The sequence below is a fragment of the Aptenodytes patagonicus genome, chromosome 2 (genome assembly GCF_965638725.1).
Source record: "Aptenodytes patagonicus chromosome 2, bAptPat1.pri.cur, whole genome shotgun sequence".
In the NCBI taxonomy this organism is placed as follows: Eukaryota; Metazoa; Chordata; class Aves; order Sphenisciformes; family Spheniscidae; genus Aptenodytes; species Aptenodytes patagonicus.
Genome location: NC_134950.1, coordinates 120270299 through 120297041, shown reverse-complemented (window position 1 = coordinate 120297041; position 26743 = coordinate 120270299). Strand labels below are relative to the sequence as shown.

The window sequence follows — 26743 nt, the reverse complement described above, 5'->3', positions numbered from 1 at the left end:
ATAAAACAAGAAGGCTGTTCATAACCAGATTTCCATCTAAATGGAGCCATTTGTACAGGACAATCTGTACATTTAGAGCATGGCAAGCAACCACCAGGCATGCAAATACTACAATAATAAAGTGTTGCTGTTCTTGATGCTTCTTTGTAATGACAGATTCTAGCTAAAATATACAAACTAATTTTCCTCTAACATTTCTAGAAGCAACATGCTATTTTGGATTCAGGTAATACTAACCAGTTTCCATGAACAAACTTTATTACTTCAACAAAGCAGGACACATTCAAGCCTCAAGAGCAGTCACTGGAAGCATGAGTTTCTCCTCAATTTATATTTTTACTACATACTTTGCCCAGCTAAATTTGAATACACTATGAAGCTGCTAAAAGTACTAAAGATATTCTTCATGTAACACCAGCGTGGACGAATCTATAGCACAGGCTTTCAAATTATAGCCAGAAACTTTTCACGTTCAACGGACTGTTTTTCTTTTTTTTGTTCCCTATTCCAAAATCCAGACTGACTTCCAGTTTACCAACTAGCATTCCCCCATCAACACTGAAAACTTTTTACAAGTTTACAATATCAGGAAGGGGAAAAAGCACTCTATCTCACTATGACCTCTTAGGCAAGATTTCAAGATATCCTGATCGCTATACCAGTGAAGGCACATGAATTTTAAACTAATGTGCCAAGAAGACAGTATTAACCAAGAAATCAATAAATTGCCAGACTAAGAACATGACAGAGTTCTTCAGATTCTTTTCCTTTGAAATTTTGTTTCTCTCTATCCAGTCATATCTAGCTAGAATTGAATTTTTTAGAGTCTAGTTTGTAGTTTTTTAGTAAGGTTCCAAATAATCTTTTTGTTAAAACAGAGTCATAGCAAATTCCTTAAAGCATTCTGATAACTAGATAACAGGTACTTACAAATATTTAATGATATGCAAATAGTACACAATACCTGATAAAAATGTATCTGACTCATAGCATCAGTATTTTAAATTAATTGAAGATTTCAGCTTGGTGATGTAAATGTCAGAATAGCAAAACACAGGATGAGTTCAGTTTGGCTAACCGGGGCAGGTAGGTAGAGGAGCCAAACCCACCCTTTTAAAGAACAGTAAAGGTTAAGAAAGAGAATGGTATAACCAGTTTTAAATTCGGAGTAACGTGTTGAAAACAAAAGAAAACAAAAACTAAACTTATGAAATGCTGCCTGCCAAGCCATTAGGTCATCTCTTCAGCATCAATCTCATGTTGTCAGAGAGAACTTTAAATGGAACCCAGGCTTATGATAAGCAGAGTGTTTTAGCTGTCATCATTCCCAGCTCTGACAAGCCTTCAACCTATCCAGAAGTTGTCCGGCTGTTGTGGGGAAACCGCTGGTTAGTGCTACCTGCTCAAGTGGCTCCTTGGGCCACTCCAACAGAACAGTCCAAGACTATTTCCTTTCTGCCATGGAAAAATGTACATTTCTCAAAAGTTTAAGACTTCCGTAGGGAACAAAAATTCCAATACTTTGCAGCTCTAGCAATTCAGTTTCTCTTTTTTCCCCAGCTAGAAGCCAATAAAATTATGAATGACAAGTTCTTTTGCATACTTTAATGAAGAGGTACCAAACATTTTAAGAGTCTCTAACCTACACAAGGTAAGTGCGAGATTCTTACCAAAGCATCTGCTACTGCCTCTTCCACGTCAGAACCCGTGTTCAGAACTCGCATAGCACTAACTGATGATGACAATCTACTTGACTGACTAATTCCAAAGCCGGTACCTGTTACAACAACAAAAATGAATATAAAGAATTCAGTCAGAATAGCAATGTGGGACATTAATACCACACTCACTCAAAAAAACCCAAGCAGAAGAAAAGCCTTTGCTTAACATTTCTAATAAATTATGTAGTGGCTAAAATACTGGTTCATTTCATTCCAAAGTCTTTAGTGGTGCAGCAAAAAGTAAGAAATGAAGTTAAAAAAACAATCATGTACAAACATCCTATTCCAATATCACAGGGAAAAAAACCCACAAAATAGTGGTTTTAACTGAAAGAACCTTTTTTTTTTTTAATTAATGTCTTCTTCATTTTGGGTTTTTGTTTTCATTTATAAAGAAAGCAAATACAATAGAAAGGCTATTGAAAGTGCTGATTAGAAAACTACATGCATAAAGAATGCTCTACAAATACTGAAAAATGGAAAACTAAAGTTCTTCTGCAAGTAAAAATAAAATTACAGTTGTTAAGGAAGAAAAGGATTAAAATTGGAGGGTGGGGGTGGAGACGAAATCTAGCAACGTAAACACATCTATCTGGATTATTAAAACCACAAAACTCAAATTAATATAAATAATGCTTTTTAAAACTGAACTATGAGAATAACCAAGTGGGTGGCAAAAAAAAAAAATCCAGGATGACTGCACAGATGACAGCAAAGTGTACTCATCCTTCACCTGTAGCCCCATAAACATCAGGAGCGTAGAGGGCACCAGTGGATCTGGAGTGATGTCTGGAAGCTGCAATAACAGGATCATATAAACCCTATCTATTACCATGGAATCAGTGCTGCAATAGTTGCTTAGATGAACAAGAATATTTATCAAAAAGATTCAGCTTTAGCACAAGAAACTGAGTATCACACAGAAGGAAAAAGCTTCAGAGAAATTCTTTGATTGTACAGAATATGATTGTATAGAATTATATAGGTTTATGTACACTGGACATTTCATGCACAATTTTTTGATTTAAAAGAACAAGAGCAGGTTCAAAGCAAGTATGTTTAAGTTCAAAGAAGAAAAAAATGCACAGACACACATGCGCGCACACGTGCGCACACACACACACACACAGAGAATCCTCAGAAATATCTAAAAAGTTCCACTGATACTGGTCTTCCATTGTAGAGTTAACTCAATTCTACACGCTCAAGTCAAAGCCAGAGCTCACATACCAAACATTATCTGCAAAAAGTGACTCCTGCACGAACTTACTGTGTTAGCAGCTGACAATTTGTATAAACTTGAGTTCTTGCCTATGTGCTGATAAGTCAACCTCAGTTAAAACTCATCACTATGTAGATGAAAGTTAAAATTATTCGATTTTAATTAAAAGTTTAAAATAGTTTAATGCAATTAATAGTTCACATTTGTATCGTTTTCTTTAAATAATTAAAATGTGAAATTGAAACATTTATGTTAGTTACTATAGATCATTAAGATTCTTTAAAGTTATGGAAAGTGGAAATCAAAGATCCTTAAGAACTTTTGAATAAAACTGAGTACCCTCCTCCTTCTTGCACTTGTATAAAACTGGTCTTTTAGAGATTCTAAAGACGTTAAGTCACCATTGCTAATATTTTCTTTCTTAAACCAAGTAATTTTAAATTCAATGTGTTTTTAAACAATTCAACTTCTTTCTTCAGTTCACTCAAGTTAGAATTTTACAGCCACATAAATGAAACTGGTTTTGACAATTTTAACTTGAATTCAAATGTCCACCCACAGTGACATAAACCCCAGATATAATCTTATGATTTAATAAATAACTGTAAATACAAATATTTACACCTTTTGGGTACATAAAGTAGTATCAATAGAAACCAGGAATCAAATGAATCATCCTTTACTCGGATAAACATAGACAATTTAAGAGTCTGACTTGAATCAAGTAACCCTGACACGGACCAAATCACATTTGGGGAAGCACACCTCTTAACCTGAGTGAACTCCAAAATAAGTCCTGTAAAGGTCCCCGAAACAACATTGTGTTTTTTCCACCTGAAGTTCTCTACTCCTTACATAAGGCACAGCAATGTATTTTATTTCAAACTAAACCTGCATGAAGCTGTTTAGCTAGGGAATTTTATTTTGCAAATCATGCTTTGTGGAATTCTTGGTTCTTTAGAAAGTAAGTCTCAGCATGGAAAAGGAGACAGGACAGAGGATGTCAAAAGCACAGGGATCAAGGCTGATGGAGCTTTAAATACAAGCAATAACAGGATTAACCTTTCTATTGCTTTCCATCAACAAGCCCTGAAAATTAAAGGTACAATTAAAAATTCAAACTTTAAGCATATAATTCAAGATGATCCTGCCCCCATATACTTTTGAAATATGCTGGACAGTGAAAGGAAGCACTATATTGGATCAAACATACCTCATTCTAAAGCACATTTTCAAGAATATTCTTTGTACCCCCTCAAATTGCAGAAATAGTGCAAGTATTTGCTGTTTCATTTTTTGAAAGATGAATCAAAATAAGATTTTACAGGGACTCTTAGCTACAATATGGAAATTATGCTAATCTGATATTTAATATTAACTATATGTAACAGAAGAATAGGCACCTCCATATAAACTACAAATCACTTGCTTCTCAGAGTGGCTGTTATCCCCCAGTTTATAATGTTATACTGAGATGTGAGATTACATAGACACTTCATACCAATGTATACAGAGAAGCAATTACGTAGCATTTTGGTCATTTTATGCCCCAAAGGGCTTAGCATTTGTAAGCAAAAATTTCTGTGCTGAGAATCAGACAACACAAATTACATTCCCCCCTCCAACCCCATGTAAAACTGTCTCTAGCTACAAACACAGAGCTGAATGTGCCTTATTTCATCTTCCACTTGTACCCCTGAAAAACATTAAATTTAATATTTTTTATAGAAGTTAATAGCATCCCATAAGACAAAACTGGTCCAACAAAACACAGAATGACATTCAAAATCATTCAAATAAGAAGTCATACTAGAAAGAATCCTAGGAATCCTCATTTATTCCATGTATAGCTGCTTTTTTTTTTTTTTTAAACAACACTGGATTCCTATACACGCTACTTTGCATTCTCTGTACTATCAGACAATTCAACCTATTGTATCTGTCTAGGTACTTGTTTTGATATCTGAATAGAAAAATTAAACTCTATCAATAAAAATAAAACCTCAAGTAGCATCCATCCCAATGACCCATCTTATGGTATTAGTTTAATACAGATTTCTTAAGATAACAAGCATTTGACCAAATAGAAAACGTAAATCAGATCTCACGCACGCAACTGAAGTCAAGCTGTAAGGTAGCAAAAGCAGCACAAAAATATCTGGAAAATACCCTCGTTTTTAAAAGAAAAGAAGATATGTGTGTACTATGACACAGTCTGCCAGCTGCGTTTTAGTAAAAGATACAAGTTTACTAATGGATCCTGCATAATGTCTGCTTTTAATTTAATTTCCCAATTAAAATAGCATCTGGGCAAATTAGCATTAGTTACTGAACAACAGCTTTCATTCAATTAATCTGTACTTTTCCAATAAAATCAAGGCTGACAGGAAGCATACTGCCTTAACAGACCACAATAGACTTCCAATGCTAATTACGAGTGCAGTCGGGTGCTTCAATTTGAAATAGAAACCAGAGATTTACTATTTTCAGACTATGTTTAACAGCTCGTATTACTAAGTCCTTAACTGTAAGCTACGCTTGAACAAAAAAAAAGAGGAGGGATACATACTGAAGACTAACTCAGACAAAGATAACACCAAAGAGATCAGTTTCAGATACAATCTTACAGAGACAGTTTTGTATTACCAAACAATCAAAAAAACCCCAAGATGTAAAAAGACTTTTATCAAAATTTACTACCAACTTCATAGTAACCTTGACAAGGATAACACGGAGATGAGAACCTTCCCCAATCCTTAACCAACAACATGTTAAAATAATTATAAGCTAATGTTCCTATGCCTTATTGACATTTCAGAAACAGACAACAGCTTGACAAACTTGCAAAATCTTTTAAGTGTCAGGTCAATAAGCTTAAAAACTAAGTGAAAACAAAACTTTTGCTTATAGCAGGGACTGAACACGGCTATGCATGTGTGACTGGTAAAAGTTTTCAATTCCTCTCTTCCCTATGTAACAACAGCTGCTACTTTAATTACTTATCACTTGTTCTACACAGATTAAAAGTAAACTTCAGAACTGTACTTTGGTTCATCTACTTGGACAAGGACTTTGCTACTTGCCCTGTTCATTTTTAGAAAATGGAAAGCAGCCTCAGAATACAGCTCTGCTTCAGTGGACTGGTCCCTTATCTGCACCATCATATTTACTTGCTTTAATAGCAAAAAGTTAAATTTTTTATTGTTTTTTCACGTAATACAGCAATGACAGTATAGCTAAGGAGACATAAAATGAAGCATATTTTCTTCTTATACACCAAAATGATTCATTGACTAGGGAGCAATTTTGAATACTAGCAGACCCTAGCTGTTGATGCAGCGAAAGGCAGGATGGCAGCCACACTTTATTCTTTGCTCTAGCTGGTCAGTGAGAGATGGATTATCTAACTGCACCCAAGCAATGAGTGCTGTAATAAAAAGAGAAACACGTAATTTCAAAAAACTTTCCAAAAGCAGAATTGCCCTTTCAAAAAAAGTCGCTAGGTGCTGCGTATCACCCACCTTTCCAGACTTGGTATTTAAGATAAGACTAACACTAGGTAAAACGTTTATTTTTCAAGTGTGCAACCCATTCACACATTGGTCAATTCTCCATCGAAGTAAGTGGTGAGTGAGCCAAAGGAAGGGAAAACAATGGTGGCCAGCTACAAGCTGAATGAAGGAGGCACGGATTCGTTAGGTGCAAATAATGAAGGGCAAAGACAGCCATGCACAACAAGGGGCTCTGAGTACTTACCAAGGGGTGGAAAAGAGCGGACAGGGCTTGTGTCCCTGCTACTTTCACGGCTGGCCTCCCGACTGCACCCCTGACTCACACTAGGCCGAGGAATGCGGCTGCCTCGTGCTAGTATGATTCAGGGTACAGACAAACAGCAGCACAGAAGGGAGAAGACATAAGAAAAGTTGCAGTTTTAATGCAATTCTGTTTTGCAGTAAGATCAAAGACGTACTTCTAAGAAAAGACACTGACAATTAGGTCGTATTATAAGTCATAACTGTTTCCACACACTTTCTTGATTGTGCTGGATTATACTAAGTGTAGCCAGTTCAATGAAATTATTTCTTCGCACAGCTAAAAATGTCGATTTACCAACTCTTTACAGAATAGCTGAAAAACCTCTTGAAAAGGACGGAGAGGAAACAAGCAACAAAAAATATGAACAGAGTATTGATTCAGAATTTGTGCTCAAGATCAAGTTAATCAACAGTAACGCAAATGAAAAAACCCACAGCTTTCCAAAGAAGGAAAATATAAAGTTAATACAGCTAAGGTAAAAATCAAAATACAAAAAGAACAGCAGCAATGCCATTAAAATCAACTGATATTTTTCAATAATATTGTTTTTAACAAAGTGTAATCAGGTTATACCGTGAGGTTTAATAAGTATGACATTCATTTTTGTACCATAGAAGTATACATATGCACGCACACATACGCAGAAGACACAGAAAAGTAATGAAGGAAATCTTTTCAAAATGGTATCACACTTTCATTCAATGGATGTGGGTATTTTGGGGGTGGGGATAAGTAGTGAAGGAAAGTGAAAGAGAAGGAAGAAAGGGAGGTGAGGAAAAGAACAACTACTGCATTCTGACAGCAAAAAATTAAAGTTTCAGCTTAAATTTAAAACCCTCTTGTATATCAAAGACTAGTCTCAGAAAACAGGCACATTTTAGATTTTTATCAATACATATTCTAATTTTATCGTCGACCTATAAATAAATGCAAGCTGTAGATATCCAGCACTTAAAGTAAGAAGGGCTATAAAGAAACCAAAAGTTATTCAGTGGTTCTTACCTACTGACAATCTAGAAGGACTAGCTTCTCTACTGCATCCCTGACTTCGTGGGATTTTGCTTCGTTTTTGTGCAGCTGCAGGATTCACTAACACTCTCTGAACTCCTGTGTTCATAGTGGAAAGTGTGGTTGTTGTCAAAACTCTTCCAGGAGACCCAGATCTACTGCCAGCTGAAGGCAAGATGAATAAATATAAGCAACAGCATAGAAGATAAACAACCACAGTTAAAAAGAAAAAAATGCTTAAAGTTAGTAGGACAGTGGTGGTAGATTGAAATGGTCTGGAAAAACTTACAAGGTAACAATGTGAAATAGAAAACCTGGTCCAAGTTCTTATAGCACTACATACAAGGTAGGTAAACTTACAGTGCAAGGAAGCACTTGGCATGGTATTTAGCACTAGATATGCTCAAGAAACCATAAATAATATTTCTAGTCTTCATCAAGAGTTCCAACATCCCTAACATGAACATTGGTGTGTTCATTTTTTAAGCTACATGGTCTCACTAATCACATTTTCTATTAAAAAAAGAAAAAAGAACTGCTAGAAAGCTAAAGGGAGCAAGTTTAAACTAGTGATTTCATAATTATCCCAGCTCTTCCAATGCAACCAATGATATAATAAAACATAATTTTCCTAACATTTAAACTCTTCTCCCTTGCTTTTAAAAGCATGGGGTCTTGAAGCACTACTCCCTGAGAAGTTAAATAAAAATCTCACTGAAGTCAATTAAAATATACATGTTCATTTCTGTGGAGGCTACCCCACAAATTTGAAGAAAATTTTCAATTAGCTTTAAATAAGCTAAAAAATTGATCAAGACTTAAGCGTCCTTTATTTTTAGTAATCAAAACTGTAGATTACAAAGTGCTATAACTGTTCGTTTCAACACACTGTACCCACTACCAGAAACTGGTCACTGATCCCCAATTTTGATATTTCAGTTACAGAAAATTTAAGTTCTAAGCCCTAACACAGAATCCATTCTTCTCTAGTTATAACCAATTTATACCACCAGTTGATATAAATATATTGTTTCCAGCTGCAGAATTCAAGAAGTCTGACCAAATAAAAAGCAAAACATAATTTTAACCAAAGGTTAATTACATACAGATATGAACCTTTCACTAATCTTTTAAAAATAATCAGGTAACCGTATGACCACAGCTACGCTATCAGATCTATAGACTTAACATGCAACATCTCAAGTGAGTTTAATGAGTTACTTATGAGGCACATTTAAAAAAGATACAAGTTGATTAAAGCTTGGTCATATAGGAAAAGAAACAAAATCACAAACAAAATAAAACATATGCTGGGTGGAAGGGAAAAAACTAAAACAATGTACCATGCATATACTTTCAGATTCATTGTTTGAATTCAAACTTGAAATGATTATTTAGCAAAATCCCTTTTCCAAACTATGGAACTATTCAGCAGAAATGATAAATCAAATATTACACAGCCTGGAAAAAACAAGCATAACTTCTATAGCGAAAAAAGAATAGGCAAATCTATAAAATTGCTGTGGTCTGCAAAAATTAAGGGTTTGACAGTTTCTTCATATCAGGGCATTTCAACTTAGACCTGATATTACTATGCCTTCTTCCTAGCCTCCAATATTTTCTCTCTTTAAAACAATGAAAATATTGTAAAAGTTTTCACTGTGCCGGACACTTTTAGAAGATTTTCCTAAATAGGTCAGAAACCTCAAAAACTTAGTCTTCTCAGAATATACAGAAGAAATGCAACCTCTCATTCTAGTACTTTATTTATCTTTCTATTGTCTGACCTGCAAAGTGTACCACTATAGCGCAAATAAACCAAATGAAGCTTAATATCCTGAAAATATTATGCTAATAACAGCATTGACATACTGTTGTCAGTACTACCACCAGTAGTAGATCTAAGCGAACTGAATGATGAAAGAAGGATTACTAAAACAGTATTCCAAAATGACAAAAACCACCCATCTCCACTGCCTTCTAAATAAGGATTACATCCAATTAGGTAAGTGCAGCATATGGAAAAAAGCAAGCCAGAATTTCTGCTGAATAGGGTCCTTAAATGAGATATGTCAAACAGGTGATCAAACAATGACGTATACACAAATTCTGTAGACTCTTACCACCAATGGGGTTAGCAGACTGTGATCCTGAACAAGTGTAAAGGCAGGATTAGGGTAGGGGTTTATATTCCATGAAGAGGGAGGGAGCAGAGCAGATTAAAAAATGGATGGCAAATGGAAATAAGAAAGCTTTAGTCATTTCACACAGGAAAAAAAGCCACAAGGGGGTTATGCTAAAGCAGTGCTTTTAAGTAGCTTCCACAGTTGAAGAACTAAACTCAGATGCTATATGTACAAAGCAGATGAAGCAAAGCTGCACAAGCAAATTACAATTCTTCAGTTTTCTAATCAACAACTGGATAATACTGAAGAATTAAATTTCAATTAAACATGAAACTGTCATATTACTTTAAAAGAATATTACATTGCCAAAAAGGTTCAAGAAGTTCAACAGCTGAACAAAAATTACACACAAGGCCAAAACATTTTTTTTTTTTTTTTTGAGACAGACAGTAAAGGAACTGAGCTGCAGGTGCAGTGGATGACAAAAAAAAAAAACTCACAATGGCACAACTGAAAAGACTTGCATAGAATTTCAGGTTTTCCTCTTTCAAATTAATCTGAAGTATAAAAGTAAGAATTTGTTTCCATTCAGAAATTTAATTGTTTTTCTCTGAATGAATATTGTAATGTAATTTTAGCACGCCTTGCTGAATTACCTGACAACCAAACAGGAAGGGAAAGGAAAAAATGGAACAATTTTTTTCCATAAATAAGAATAAAATAATGAGCTATAGATTGTATATGCATTTCTTTTATGTTACAATTTAAAAACAGAAGAGGAATAGTAAAGGGCTTCTAAAACCCTAAAAAAGTATTTTTTGTAAAAGCATTCAATTTTGCAAGTCTTTCATAAAATGAACTTTGAACAAAAGTGCTAAACAGTTGTAACCCTAAATTTACAAAAGCATCTGTGTTACAGTGGTTTTTAAAAAATAAAAGCTTAAATCTATTATGAAGCTATTTTCCCACTATAAGCTGGGGAACTAAAACAATCCCCTGTACGGAAACATCAAGCATCTTGCTCCCCAGAACGCTGTGAAAATTTTCAGTCACATAAAGAAGCATCACCCAAATCACTGGCATACAGTGCCTGACAATTCTCCTTCACCATTGTATTTGCCCTGTTTATCTTCCTTGAAACATCTCAGAATTCTTGTTCTCCCCCACTGACAGGTTATAATGAGCTATCTGAAGCCATCAGTTCTGAACAGAAGTAGTAGTAAAAGGCTGTAAAGATGCATTCAATTTTCACACATCATCACATGTAGACAAATCTAGTTATTTCAGTATCAATTCAAATTATCTCTTTAGATATTAATACTGTGCAAAAATGAATTCTCTTGGAAAAAACTGTCACTATTAGTAAAAAGAAACTGAAAAAGCTTGTTTGTTTCCCTGAATATACAGTTTAATTACTATTATATGACAATGATAATCACAAGTCTTACATTGCTACCTAAATTTAATCCCTCCCCCAAACAGCTTATCAAACCCCTTAACTTTTTAAGAATTTACCAAATCTATTCAAAGTACAAAGGTATTCTCAAAAAGCTTATTTCAGAACTTTCCTAATACTAACAAAAAGAGTGTTACAGATACTGCTTACAGCTTTTCATAAAGGGAAAAAGTGATTTGATGGGACTGTTACCTCCCCTCCCCCTTAAATTATTAATCCAAATATTCTTTGCTTATGATGTAGTGTAGTCATCTTAACACTGAAAACGTAAAACAAGTTTTGCACAACCTTTGTCACAGCCAATAACTAGACTTTATTTTCAAGCTCTCATCCCACAAACACTTGTGGGATTAGAGCACTGTCAAAGCAAAAAATGACTTAAGAGAACTTCTGTTATTGGATTTTATTATTTTAAATTTAGCTGTTCAGATTTTTTGAAAGTTTTATTTCACAAAACCTACAAGCATTGGATCAGGTTTGATCCAACTGTATTTGTTGGAAAATGAAGTAATGCAAAACTGAACGGGAAGTATTCTAACAGGTAAAAAAGCCAAAAAAATCTTTTACCTGCTTTTTTAACCTCTAAAGTAATTCTATTTATGATAAATGCAGTCATTGCTATGAAGATAAATGTTTCTACCATTAAACACAGAATTAAGGGTTTTTATTAAAAGAAAGTGCATATGGTTACTGATAGCAAAATAATTGTAGTGGAAAATTCAAAACCTGTATAGTTTACTGGGTTTATAACATTAGACCTGACAACTATAGGACTGGTTAGTTTATTTTAATTTTATTGTTAATTTGCCTTCCTTTCATTAATTTCATTGCATTTCACTTAATTAGACAAAGATGAGACTCTGAAAACACTACAGAGCTTAGTCAGAAGATGTCTGTTGGAGACATCAGATGTGTGAACAAATTGCTGTAGGTCAGCCAGTGCCAAAGAATGTGAGGTAATCAAGTCTTTTTAATTAATGTCAGAGTGCTCAGCTAGATGGGAAATTTTGCATTTGCTTTGGTTTCTAAATATACATAGAAAATTACTGTGGATTAGCTGACATACAGTAAATTGCTTGTTTTAACCCTTTGATTCAATATAAGCTAAGTAACTGATTATAAAGGTGGGGTTTAGTATTTTTACTCCAAAGAAGAGTTCAGTAAAGATAACAGCTGTAATACAAAAAAAGGAGTATATATCCAAGAGTTAGACTAGTACCTAACTTGAAATGAAAATAGGTATTTCTGGCTGAAAAATAGGACTTTTTGAAAAACGAAAAATTAGGTTTTGCAGGTAACACTGAGGACACCATTCAGCGTACCCATTCTTCTGTATTACTCATCCATGTGTCATATGTAACTGACAGAAGTTTACTGGTGTTTCGTGTTGGAGAGGTCAGAAAGGGGGGGAAAAGAATCTTGAGAAGTTATAATTGAATACAGAATTTAGGGGTAGATTTCATTTCCTGTTACATTGTCTAATTTAATTGGCGAACTAAGAACTAACCTAGTATTTTGTCCAGAGAAAACAACATGAATTAGAAAAGCATGCAAATACCACTGACCCAAAACACTGAAAAAAATACCTTCATTTTTGTCTGGCGATGATGAACCTAAGGCACAGAACAACAACTCAGTATGTAGCTTTTTTTAAAAATTAACTTTGACTGTAGCCATTGGTCAATGAATATATGCTTAAGCATTTGGCCTCTTTATCAGGTATAACTGACAGATAGAAAATACATACGCTGAGACTGTGACACCACTTTAGTTCTACTCCGTCCTCTGGAATCTGTTTTAGAATTTCCAATACCAACAGAAGGCGTTGAAAGCTTTGTTCGTACACGACCTATAAAAGAATAATGGCATTAAATCAGTTTTTCACAGTAATGTAGAAAGCAAAGCATCAGTAGCATTTACTAATATATTTTCTTAAGTTTCTGTGATAAAAAAGCAGCATAACATAACTCAATTGGTGAAAATTCACTTGGGATAATTAGTAGAAATTTGAACACCTTGAAGGACTTAATAGTTGAGGAATCAAAATACTTCTTCTCTGATGCTACATGTTTCAGTAAACAATTTACACATAATTTAAATACCCTGAACTAGCTATCTAGTTCTTGCTTCCTACACAAATAGGTTGATTATATTTTAAAAAGGGAAGTTTATTAAATATAACAGGCAATGCATACGCTAATGTTGCTGTATCAGGTACAGTCTTCTCATGATTCCTTGTGGTTGTAATTCTACTTTTGCTGTCGTAAAACTACAAAAATTGTGTGGACTATTTTTTGAATAGGGTTCTGAGGTTTCTTCCTAACTTCACTCCTCTTTTTAGAAATCTCAATACTAGCTTTCCTATTACTGAAGATTCTACTGTTTTCCTGGCCACAGTCATATAGACTTCTACAGGATTTCCCAAGCCTTTTACGGCATTTTGCAAAGACTAAGTACAATTAAGTATTTCTCAGTGACCACATGATACAAGGAAATACTCCTCTCCTCAACAGACAGAAGACCTGAGGAAGAGACATTAAACTGAGTATCTACAACTAAAACAATAGATTCGCTTCTCTCTAGAATGCCAAACTGTCTTGGTTTTGGGTTAAACCTTTCTTCATTATTAGCCATGTTCCTCATAACATCCAGAGTATACAATGAAATTACAAAAGAAAGGAAGACCCCAGTTGGATGAATTACAGGTTACTGAAAGATTATTCATAAAAGAAAATAGTAGAGTTGTGTACTACATTTCCAAAGCCAACCTCTCAACAGAAAAATGAAACAAAAACCAAAACCATGCTAACCATAGTTCTTATAAGTTGCAAGAACAAAACCCAAAAAGCTTGTACAGGGTGGATCTAGCTCAACAAGTAATCCACTTTTAAAAACAGCATAATTAAAATATCTTCTAGACATGTAGAGTCAATATTTGACCCAGAAGAATTAGATACACAGACTGTTATTTAGTTCTAGCCTCTTTAGGCTTTCCACAGCAGAATTTGGAGACCAACCAAGTTAATATTATTCATCCAAGTAGAGGGAATAGCCATAGATGAGAGTCTATAAGAAGAGAATCAGGATAAAGGAGGTTATTCACTAAACTATTAGAAAACAATACACTAGCAAGAACGGTTAGATTAACTAGTCCAAATGCTACTAGTTATCCCCGTGCAATGGCAATGTTTTCCCACTGAGTGCTGTGAGACTGCAAGGCATGTAACTGCATTCAGAATTTGGCCCAAAAACTTAGGAATACAGAGTGCCACTATTTCAATACTACATTAAATTACCTTGGAACCTGGTTCAATTTTATCAAAGTAAAAAAACAGTTTGTATTTGTGAGGCAAATGAACTGTTAAGTCACTTGGAGTCTCTACATCCATTCGCTAACGATAGGTTTAAACGTTAACAGTGTATTGAAAATGAATTCCCAAGTCTCAGAGATGAGTAATAGTAGCACCTGCTTCCCAGAGCATGAACACATTTGATGAAATATTCTGTGACAAGATTCGTTTTAAAAAACAAATGCAAAATTATAAAGCTCCTATATTTTCACACTAAAAATGTTAAGCAATGACACTTCTACTGCAGATGAGAACTTGAGAATTAAAATAAAAGCAAAAGAATTTTAAAAGTACTATGTGACAACCAAGTATTAGATGCATAAGCTATCTGGAGTTGTGAACCTCCACAAAGCCCCAGAAAGACCACATTCTACTTTTAAAGCTTAATTTGTATCAATGAAAATATGAAGCTGAAAATATTAGCTATTCTAACAAAATATTTTCTTACCATCTTCAGAAGCTGTTCCTAAACAGAAAAATAATAAAATACATGATATTCCAATCAATACTCTCTCTCCAATTCCTTGTTGAGATTAATCTTATGAATCTTGACAAATTTTATCAAGTCAAGAGGTCTAAAGCTTGTGTTGCAACTCCATTATTGAACTGAAGCAAAATTATCAAGAAACATCCACACTATACTGTTAGTGATTTACAATATATAGCACTGCCTTCCAAACTTTTTACAAAACCACAAAAAAAAACAATAGAAAAAAAATCCATAAGTCAACAAAATGACATGTACAGATCAAAACAGACATTAAAAATACTTTAGTGCAAGCTCTTCTGAAAATATAAAACATACTATTATAAATTATCTTAGAGAAAAACACAAGGACAGTGTTTCCCACACTGGACAGTGATAATTTGATAGGAACTGCCAGCAAGGAGGATTTCTCTGAATTTAATCTATGATTACTCTGAAGATCTACATGCACAAGGATCAAGTTTTGCTCAGAGAAGTGGAAGTAATATGAGCTTGAAAAAAACAGATCACACTTGAACAAGTACGCTAAGCTTAACAAGGCTGGATTATGACAAAATGAGTTGGACAAATCTTTTTACTGACATCACTACCCAGGAATTGATGGGAAGCTATCTAAACAGCAGTCCTTCCTCTCTCTAAGTTCCTTTGAAACAAATCTGATTATGGAATAAAATATATATTACTAGTGATAAAAATGTTAAATTCCTTCAAAAAAATAAAAGGGTATTTCCATTTTTTTTCCCCCCACTCTGCCACTTCTGCCTTGTAAGAGAACTACAATGATTAAAACATCTGTTAGTGTCTTTGGCTAGCCTGAACTTAACTTTCTCAGCAAATCTGGCTATGGCTTTCTCCTGTTATACTATCTGCAAGGCACTATTTTTAAAAACTCCCTCTAAAAAATTCATTCAGTGTAAATTTCAATGCTTCTTCACAAAAATCACTTATGATATGTATGCAGGAGTGCCTCAAAGTTTTCCAGATCAAATTTGCCAGTCTGTATAAAAAATCCAAACCCTAAACTACGCCCCAAAATCCAACATTCTTCCAGAGCTGGATCATGGAAGGCAGGTTCTATGCAGCACCTAAGACAGACTAACAGCTAGCTGCTCCTAAAAGGGGTGGTTCTGCTTCTCCTTCCTCTCCACCCTTGCGCTACCACCTGGTTTGGATGGCTAAAGGCTCACTGTCAGCTCCAAAAGCTAATTAACAGAATACTATTCACTTTTGTTTTATGAAATCAGTTTTCTGGAGTTTGTTCACCTACAGTGATTGGTAATGGAGTGTTACAAGATGCTAGTGAAAGAATTGGTAAAAACATGTGGCCAAGATTAGTGGGAAAAGGAAAAATGCTTAGTTCCTCCTGGTGGCGGTTAGATCAGAGCAGCTGTATCATACAACTACAGCTGGAGAACTGAGCTGTGTTTGTTCTGTCTCGCACATCATCCCTACAGACATCCTCTAGATATCCCCCCGTTATTCTGATAAATTGTGTAGCACTTCCTCTACTATTTTTAAACAGATGTGTGGGACACCATTAGTTGTGACTACTGGTCTGAACAAATGAAAAAGCCTGTACACACGGCCCTAAGAACCTTTATTGCTGGTGACAAAGTGCAAAAGCTCAAGATTAAGTGTTTAGCACACATAGTTATAAATAAATCCTATTATATGCAACATAGAAAATCTGATATGGAAATAAGCGAGACAGACACTACTATCCTGTACAAACACGCCTCATTTTATTAAAGTAGGCTTGCCATTTGCAATACTCAAAAATGGCTCAAATTCTTCCAAAAAGTCTCTCTCATGAAGCTGATTATCTGTGCTTTAAAATGATTCATGATTCTGGGTTTTAGAGATCTACCTTTCTACTGTTTTCACTTCTACAAAAAATATCGCCTGCTTTGCTTCCAGTAAACTACTCATTCTTCAAAACGTGTACTGTTAATAAACACATGTGACAAGAATTATTAAGTAAGCAGCAAACGTAACTGACTTGTTAAGTGTTCCCCAGCAATAAATTAGAACTAGAATTATCAGGCATCAAGCTGGGACTCTGTCACTTTCTTATATGGGAAGCATTACTTACACACACCTGAAACAGACAACTGCTATGAGAAGCCTGATTCTCAGCTGCTTTGCAGTTAGGATAAAAATATGACAACTCCCTCCATGCATTTAATACAGTGAATTAAGAAAAAGTAAGCACTAAAACTTAGCTGTAATACTTGGTAAGCTATTTTACCAGGTAGGTCTTCTTAAACTATTCCGTAGTAGAATTACATTGTATTACAGTATTTAGAGGCACTTAAAGTTATGCAGCTAGACTAGATTTTGATACAAGTACTTTTGAAAGAGAAGATTTGAGTTTTGTTTTGGGTTTTTTTTTTAAATCCTTAATAATGTGGTCAAGCATCTTCTGTCATCCCATTGCTGTTCTGCCAAGAAGTCAAAAAAATTGACTTTATAGGTAAAACTATGAAACACAATGGAACTAGAGCTAGTTAAAAAAAAGTATGTACTGATTACAGAATTGCTCTGTAATTAATAGAGCTTTTTTAAAAAAACAGGAGTAACATCCAATTTCTGATAAAGTTTCTGTTGCTGATACAGACCAATAATCAAAAACATTGACAAATACAGCAATAACAACACATATATTAAGACATCAAGATTACATAGGGGTTAATGAAGACAGCATAGTATTTTGTTAATGAACAGACAAATATACTAAACATCAGTAATTTTACATAAAAGACACTTTATTAAATATTTAATAGAATTAGAGGACAGACTAAACAATTTCTTACCATCCATCTTGTCAGAAGTATCCTCTTTGTTGAAAAAGCAGGCAAAGAAACATGGAAAACTTAGTGTGTTAGAATAAAGGTGTTCACAGCAGTCATAAAACATTAATTAAGGAAAATACATTAATATTAAATACAGCAGACATGTTTATCTAATTCATGCATGTATAAGCTACCTTAAGTAAAGTTGGTTTCTCTCAGTCCAATGTACAAAATTACAGAACAGGGTTCAAGTACCCTGCAAAGGGATGTTGAATCTCTCCATATTACCCAGATTTGAGCAAACCCTTACAGTAAAATATTTATAAACTGTTATAAACTATTTATAACAGTTATAAACTGTTAATATTTATAAACTGTTACATGCTTGCTGTCAACAGTTACTGAAGCATCAGTACATATCTGTATCATTACTGAACCACATCTCCTCTATTTCTTACCAAATTTGCTACTGAGCATGAAGCCCCACCTGGGGTAAGGGACAGGAGGGAAAAAGACATCACAATAAAGACAGAGGACATATGGGAGAAAGTTCCACTCTGGTTTAAAAGCACTGAAGATTTACCAGTTCAGCTGAAAGGTAATGCATACATATTCTGACAGTAACAATCAAAATTAAAGTATTTAGCGTGAGCCATACATAATTACAGCTCAGGTCTCCTCAAAAAGGACATTAATACTTAAGGATGTCAAAGACAGTCAACATTTAGAATAACTAAAGTAGAGAATGTCCTCATGCTTCTAGAACAGTCTTTAAAAAAAAAAACTGAACAAGCATAAATAAGCAAGCAAGAGTTCTATTAATAATAAAAAGGGAAGAGACAGGTGGAGACAATTACAGATTAATATGCTCATGAACTTGTGGTCCTCTGAGGCTCTAAATTTGGCAGCTGTTTAAGCAAAAGGTGGATGTTTCTCTGTAAGTAAGGGTGAAAATGAAAATAAATTCAAGCTCCAGAGGAGACAATGTTATTTATTTTGGTATTGACTGCAACACCTGAGAAGATGTGGAAAGCATTATGGAAATACAATGACATTTTCTAGGCATTTTGGTACCATGGTCAGCATTATCTTGACAATTCTGTCATTTAAGTTGCCATATTTGGATTTAGTATTAACACCCCCTTTAAAATGAACAGAGGGGAGAAGTTTACAAATTAGCCTGTTTTCTGAAATATGGCACTTGCTTGAATTCACACTCCATTCATTTTAAGGTTACCTTTTGAAAACTAAGAGCAAACAGTATTTTGAGGTGGATACCATGGTTAATCAATAGCCAAACACACAACAGTCACACTCTCTACATAGGTAAGAGGGGACAGGTATGTGTCATTTAAATTACCCTACCACTATTAAGAAACTGTTAGGAGAATGAGCTAAGATCAATCAAGCAGTACTGCTTTTGTGTGACTGTAAACAAATCTTGGTTTCCTTGACTATCACTGCCCTTATACCATCTGTAATAGAACTTCACTTTACTACACATTGCTAATATCACATTATTTTGCCATTTCAAGCCACCATTGTATTCTTCTCCACATGTGGTTGCATCTGCTAGCAAGGCAAAGCTTTCCAGCTACTCAAATCCTTCAAAAGAATATGACCTGGACTTACTGCCTATTTATTCCTCTCCCCCACTCACCAAATTTATAAACTACAAAGAGAATAAGCTACTTCTTTATTTCTGTTATTTTCCTGCATAAAACTGCCACTATTTACTTCCCTGAAAACCTCTGTGCCCTTCTCAACCCTTGCTCACAAAATTCTGGGCATGAATCACATATTGCTTAAAACCTTCTGAAAGCAAACCAGTACTCCAAACAAGCTAATTTTCTGTGAAACTCTTAAGACCAAAGTAGTCCCTTCATTTCAGCAGCATGAAGACGACAGATTAACAGAGAGAGATTTCTTTCTCTGATTTCTGGTTGACATTTTTTTCCTTCTACCACCATGCTCTGTGTCACTTCTACTCACAACAGCTGAACTCCAGCTTTGTCTGAGATTCAGAATATGTCCTGTTGCACACCAAAACAGACCAGGCAATACTCTGATCCTGAAGAATAATCACCCCACCTATTTCAGGCTCTTGGGCATTAAGTTAGGAGGAACTGAGAATTCCTCAATTGATAACCACAAGCACATCTCCTCCACCCAGCAAACTGAGCAGCCAAACTTTGGTATCCACCTGCTAACCAGCAGGTTCTCCGATTCCCCTCCTGTGGGCACTAGAGGGAGCCCACATCCAAAATTACTATTTGAAGTAGCAAGTATTCCTTTTAGTCAGCATTGCTCACGCTCATAAACTTAATCCTAAAATCAATGGTGTCCAAACCATTTCAAGTACGCCCTGATGACAAAAGAATCAATTCATTTAAAATAGTTTTTAACTTAAATTTTAATTTAAAAAAACACAACCAAAAACTTTGAAAACCATAGCCTAAGTGTATCCTAACATCTCCCCAAACACAAGGTAAATCTGAAGAACTATGTAGTTTCTCTGCCTCCCTTGTGATCATCTTTGGCAATACTGACATTAGGACATGCCCCCTTGGTGATCTAGCTGGCACATAAGCAGAGAAGAAAAAACTTAACAGTTTTGTGAACACTGAACCTCACCTTCCCCCATTGCTACCCCTGCAGTATGGATAACCTAAAAAGAACAAAAACATGCCCATATTCCTTTACCCTCTGCACTTAGCGGAGGTTCTAGTATCTACCACCACTACCACTATCAAATACTTTTCTGCACTCTTATAATTTGTAGCACTTTCTATTATTCCTATCAAGGGAGACTGTCACCTAGATAATAATATACAACATAGATTTCATAGATTTCTTCCTAAGCATGTTGATGGAACTATGTGTATATTTTTGTGTAAAACACTTCTGTGTTACATGAAGAAGCCACCACTTACTGCCAGGATGTCTCTTCAGCATTGCTGTAAAATAGTCAGCTAAAGAGCTGAGTAAAATGGAAAATCAAGAGTCCTAACACTCATTTCCCTATTACTTCTAGAAACAAAAAAAGCCATGAAGACCATCTGCTGTTAGGTGAAGGTACCGCTCCTTTCAATACTTAATTCCAGATTAACACATTTAAAGAGCATAGTACAGATACATTCTTTGCATCGGCGTTCTTCCAGCACAAGAAAAATAAAACATCTAGCAAAGTTGGTAACTTACTTCAGAACACTTGGTCTTTTGCAATACTCCAATACTACTAAAAATGACGACAATTTTTCAAATGTAGAAGTATTTTCCTGTAACTTTTTGATCAAAAACCTCAAAAAATATTTTGCAGTATTGTAAAGATGTTTCCCTTACCTAGCGAAGCGTAAGATCCTGGAGGTAGACCAGCTGCTGACAAGCGCCCAGCTCCAGCTGTCTGTCCAGCAGCGTGGCGGGCCTTTGCACCTGCGGCAGCATTAACATCAATGTCACTGCGAGACCTTTGCAGAGTTCCTGGGCTTGGAACACTCTTGCTGCTGCCTGAAACTAGCAAAAAGAAAAAAAAAATTAGGAAATTAGTTGGTAATGAATAAAATTAATTATATTTGAAACGTTAACATTTTCTACTACTGCAGCATACCTGCAAAAAGTACAGAAAACTATGTAAAATAGTGTAAGTCAAGTTAGTATTAAACAAAGTATTACTGAGGTTAAGAAGCAAACTAGATCTGGTGTTGCCATGAAATTCAGACAAAGAACAGTTTATTTTACAGTGGTATTTATCTTCATTCAGCATGAAATTTTACCATTATTTAATACAAATGATGTGCTCCCACCCTAGTACAAATTACATAATTCTGAACATTTACGTAATTTATTACATTATTGAACGCTTCACAAACATTCACAAACATACAAGGAAGTTCACAGCATCCCTTGTGATACTGAGGGAAGATAATATTCCCACACCTCAGCTGAGATAAAGCCACACGCAAGCTGAATGCATACCTCCATTTGCTTTAGGGTCTAATTTTCCATAAAGTATTTTTATATTCACCTCCTATCATTTACTGAATATTAACTATTCGCTTCAGTTAATTTTAACCATTGGTTTATGTTTTCAAAACTTGACTCCCCCTTAACAGTTTTAGTATCCAGAAAACAAGCACTCTCAATTACTGACCATTTGTAAAAAGGAGTTCAACGATTTACTCCACAACAGTTACAAACACATTATGTGAAAAGAGAACAAAGATACTAAATTCTGAAAACTCAAGACAAAATTAAACTCTTTGAATTACAAAACTGTGGTTTTGGGTTTTGTTTTTTACAAAGAGCAGCAGCTACATGGGAATAGATGAAAGGTATGAGTCTTTCATTTCCAATTGCCATAAGCCTAATAATCATGAATAGACCATAGAATAATGTTTTGCTTCTTTGAGAGCGACTGTTCCATGACAAAACTCCAAGACAGATGATCAATTAATAGTACCAATACATAGGAAATTCTGTCTTATACTTGCAACAACTGAAAATATATAAAACGTGAAGTAAGTATGAGGCAATCTTAGCTCCAGGTGCAGTTTGTAGTGACACATACCATTGTTCAACTTGGAAACAGGGTAAATGCTTAAGACAGTAAGATTTTAAGCTGCATTTAAAACTTTTAATTCAAAGAACATAAAGAACAATTACTGCACTATATAGCAACCACCTTACCTCTGCCTGCAAGACTTGCTGGGCTGGCTGCAGACCATTTAGAAGATAGAGGCCGACTGGAAAAAAAAAAAAAATAGGTCAGTAAAACCAGTAAGTCAGTCTCATGTATCAGATCCAAAAGGCAATAACAACAGAGAGGGGAAAAAAAAAAAATATCTTCTGTTCTTTTCTCCCCTTTAACTTTCCCACCATATTTTAGATAAACACATTAAATACAGAATGATAAGGAAAACACAATCATCTTATCTTTTGTATTTTATAAAATCACGTCTTCATCACAAAGCATTAATCCTTAGGTTACCAATAGGCACACTTTGCTAACATGAAGTTCAGGCACTCCAGACTTGGTCACAGAAACATTTAAGGTGGTCAGTACAAGGTTTTAACCACAGGACTGATCTTCTAAATCAGCTGTCAAACAAAACTAGCAGGAGCTACACAAAAAGCTTGATTTATGAAAGAAATTATGTGAAGTGGTGTCTGCAGTAGCAAGGAAAACAGGTGTACAATTCATAACCCTCCTCCAGTCCTGTATCTCCCAAGAATCAAGTTACAAATTAGAAAGGAAAATGCTGGAACTTCCAAAACAGCTAGACTGAATTTTCCCTGTTGGAATGTTAGAGGCTCCCACAATTTATAAAAGGAGAAAAATCTTATGTCTTTTCCTCCATGTTTTCTCCCCATTTCCTTTTACTCTTACTGCAAAAACGTGTAGTTGCTGAAGCAAAATCTTCCTGTCTACTGAAGTTTAACTGTGAGCCCTTCCTTCTGTCTGGTTCAGAAGGCTAAAATGCAGTCAGAGGGACCAGGGAAAAGCAAAAGACTAGTAGAAGCAAGCAAAATACTTTATTCATTGATTCATATCTAGCCATCTAAATATTTATCTGACTGGGAAGGTTTGTATTTGCCGAAACAGTTGACTGTTTCATCAATAGTCAAATTACAGCCTGAACCTAGAGTCTCAGCTTTAGTAAAAATAATCCCCCTCTAATTTTAAACCAAAAAGCAGAGAGAAAAGAGATGCATATCACTGTGTATTTATCTGAGTTACTAGCTCAGGTGCTCTATGATAATATAGAGGTCAGCACTGTTACCGAACTCCTCACAGAAGATCATGTATTTGCAGCTTATTATAATACCTGCTTTTCTGACATTACTAACTAGTGTTTTGGAGGTATTTTGCTGCAAGTAAGTCGAGAAGGCCCAGGCAGAGCTCCTGGGTGCATCCTGACCTTACAAGTTGCTCCAAACAGAAGGCCCAGACAACTGTTACAATTTCAACACTTGCATGATCTATTGTGATTGACATTTCATTTAAGCGGTTTCATATAGGTAGGCACAAGTCCCTGCATTTCTCTCATTCCACCATCCTCTTAAACACCATTTTTGATCAATGATCTGTAAGAGCTATAAGTTCAGAGGGTCAAAAATCATGGAGGATCAGACTTTTAGGAAAACCATACCCATATTTCCTAAGTTAGTCTATACAGGAAGAACTCAGCATCTATATTAGAAGCCAGAAATATAATTTTGGGTAACACAGGGAAAACAACATGCATCTAAATGCAAAATTAGTAAAAAATCAATTAAAAATTAATTAATTTCCAATATCACGATCTCTTCTGTTCATCTCTTATTTTACTTCTCCCTTTCTGTACTGCAGTACTTGCGTATCTTGCAATACAGGAAGTAACACTTGAGGATTTAAGAGTATTTTAAGATCTAATTTCTCTGTAATTTAGTTTTTAACATTTTATTACTAGTTACTCATTAACAGCACTTTGATTTTCAGATAGGGAATATAGATTAATTTAAACAAGAGTAATTAATCTTTGAATAAACATGTTTGTGGCAAATGAAGTGTTAGCAATAGCCTACATCACAGACAATTATTTTTAAGATGTTTTTTATAATTACAATTATCATAGGAAAGGTAAGATTTGACATAGAAGAGGGAAAGCCTCTGGTATTTAAGGCAGCAACCAAAAAAAAAAGAAAAAAATTAACTTCCAATATGCTGTAAGCAGTCTTTTCTTTCAAGTCAAAAGTGATCAGACAAGTTCTCTGGCTTTGGAAATGAAGCATCTGAATTGAAATCTTAACAGGTTTAAATACTTTGAGGAAACTTTCTAGAATTTAAAGGAAAAAATCACCACATACTACTACTACTATTTTACATTTCTACGAACAAGCCAGTAGATTTCTTTTGCTATTGGTACCTAAGCAAACTTTAATCTATTCAGCTCAAGATTGTCTATACATTTTAATACACCACTGACTGCAGCACAGACCCACCCTCTAGTAATTAGCATAGCTGCAAAATACTGCTAATACATATTCCATACTGTGAAGACAGGAAAAAAATGATCTCTGATCTGAATGGATCTCACTGTCAGTGTCTCTTTCTCATACTTCCCAGTGAAAAAGGATAAAAAAGGAGTAACACCATTATTTCTTTCCTAGACTTATTCATTGCACCAGAATGCTGGACATCAATATGTGAACCTTGAAGATACTTTGGTGTAATAGAGGATGCTAAGGAAGAAATATGAATAAGAACAGCCTGCTAAAATCCAGTTAATGACTGCCCTTATTTTTCACCTTGCTGGGGTAATACTGTCATATAGCAAAAGACAATAAAAGATATTTATTTTAAAAAAAAGTGACAAAATACAATTGCAGCTTTTCTGTACACCACAGAAGTCTGGCTCATTTGCTTTTGAGAATCAGTTTTTATTTGTTTATAGGCTCAGAAACAGTTAAGTGACCCTTACTTGAGGCTCTCCTGTGAGCTGGAGGATGACCTGTCTGACTGAGGGAGAGATGCTATACTGCCAGAATTCTTCAAGTAGGTCTGGAGGCTTCTTTGATAGGGCGGCTCAAGAGAATTGTACAGAGTCTCGGCTTCACTAGGGAAGTGATTTCTAAGACCCAGATAAGCCCTGCAAAACAAGAGAATAACCACATATAATTGCTCTGTATTTTCTTCGAAGTGTGGAGCCAGGAAGTAGAAGATTACAGAATGAACCAGGGATGGGAGAGAAAGGAACTCAGACTGAAAATATGTAAGGCATACAATACTGCTCATCAAATCATAAAAGAAACCAGCTACATTGACTGAATTAATCTTTTCAAAATAACTCAGTCTATCCTCTGAAATTCTCACATTCACTTACCAATTCTGTGGGGGAGCAAGAGACATTCTTTTCTGGCCTACTCACTAGTCAAGTGCTGCAGTTGTTTAATGACTTGGGGGGGGGAACGACACAGGGAAGAATGACTATGCAGCAATATCAACCTTTATGACTCCTGTTTCAGTAGAATCCTCAAACACTGCATGACAGTATTAATTGCCTCAACTTTCAAAATGTCTTTTGCAAAAGAAACTAGATATTAATTCAGGACTCCGAGAACAGAAACATCAATTTTAAGCCTAACTTGTGTCCTCCTCTTCAGCCATAGTTAGCCACTCACCTCTGATTAGAGCCTTCTCTCACTCATGAAAAACATACAATTTTTCAGAGCAAAATGCAGTTAAAACTCACTTTCTTGCCTCCACTCTTGCTTCTGCATCAGCATCATGAATGCCCTTCTTGATTGTTTCAACCAAGACAGCTGCGTGCCTAGAAGAAAAACATTTTTCATGCCATTTTGCTACTCCAAATTCTATTTTAAGTAGTAAAGTTTTACCCTTTAATTAACATTTCTCTAAGTAAAAACCAGCTGAGATAGTAGTTCTTTCTAAGGTATGAAGTAAACAAACGCTTAAGCACACCAATGACATAATTGCACCTTCTGTAAGGCTTTAGGTAAGCTTCCTCCATCAATCTAAAAGAATTATAATCTACTTTTCAGACATACAGCCACCTATCACACTTAAAAAGTTATTCAAAAATACCTTTTTAAAGACACCTACTTTACTGAAATGGAAAAACTATTTCTCCTACTATATCATCAATAGCAAGAAAAAGAAAAAAGTTAAGATTAGAAAGTTTGCTTTCCTGGAAATTCACCTCTGAAAGCTTTTGGTGTATGAGTTCTAAACCTCAACACATGCTCAAAGAACAGCAAAGCCCCCA

General features: G+C 35.1%; 1 protein-coding gene across 50 annotated transcripts in view; it reads right to left on the bottom strand.

Annotated features, from left to right (window-relative positions):
• CLASP2 (cytoplasmic linker associated protein 2) overlaps positions 1-26743 on the bottom strand; it is a 148387-nt gene that overhangs the window by 31330 nt on the left and 90314 nt on the right. For 10 of the 50 annotated variants that reach the window (XM_076330917.1, XM_076330948.1, XM_076330947.1 and 7 more), the window contains 13 exons: positions 26210-26287; positions 25439-25606; positions 22665-22720; positions 21321-21491; positions 18000-18023; positions 15148-15165; positions 13097-13198; positions 12936-12962; positions 9891-9917; positions 7762-7932; positions 6700-6807; positions 2455-2517; positions 1671-1777 (listed from right to left, as the gene is read on the bottom strand). In XM_076330917.1, coding sequence (XP_076187032.1) covers positions 1671-1777; positions 2455-2517; positions 6700-6807; positions 7762-7932; positions 9891-9917; positions 12936-12962; positions 13097-13198; positions 15148-15165; positions 18000-18023; positions 21321-21491; positions 22665-22720; positions 25439-25606; positions 26210-26287 — 1120 coding nt within the window. The remainder of the gene's footprint in view (positions 1-1670; positions 1778-2454; positions 2518-6699; positions 6808-7761; positions 7933-9890; positions 9918-12935; positions 12963-13096; positions 13199-15147; positions 15166-17999; positions 18024-21320; positions 21492-22664; positions 22721-25438; positions 25607-26209; positions 26288-26743) is intronic. The other 40 variants (XM_076330931.1, XM_076330926.1, XM_076330932.1 and 37 more) reach the window with 14 other exon arrangements.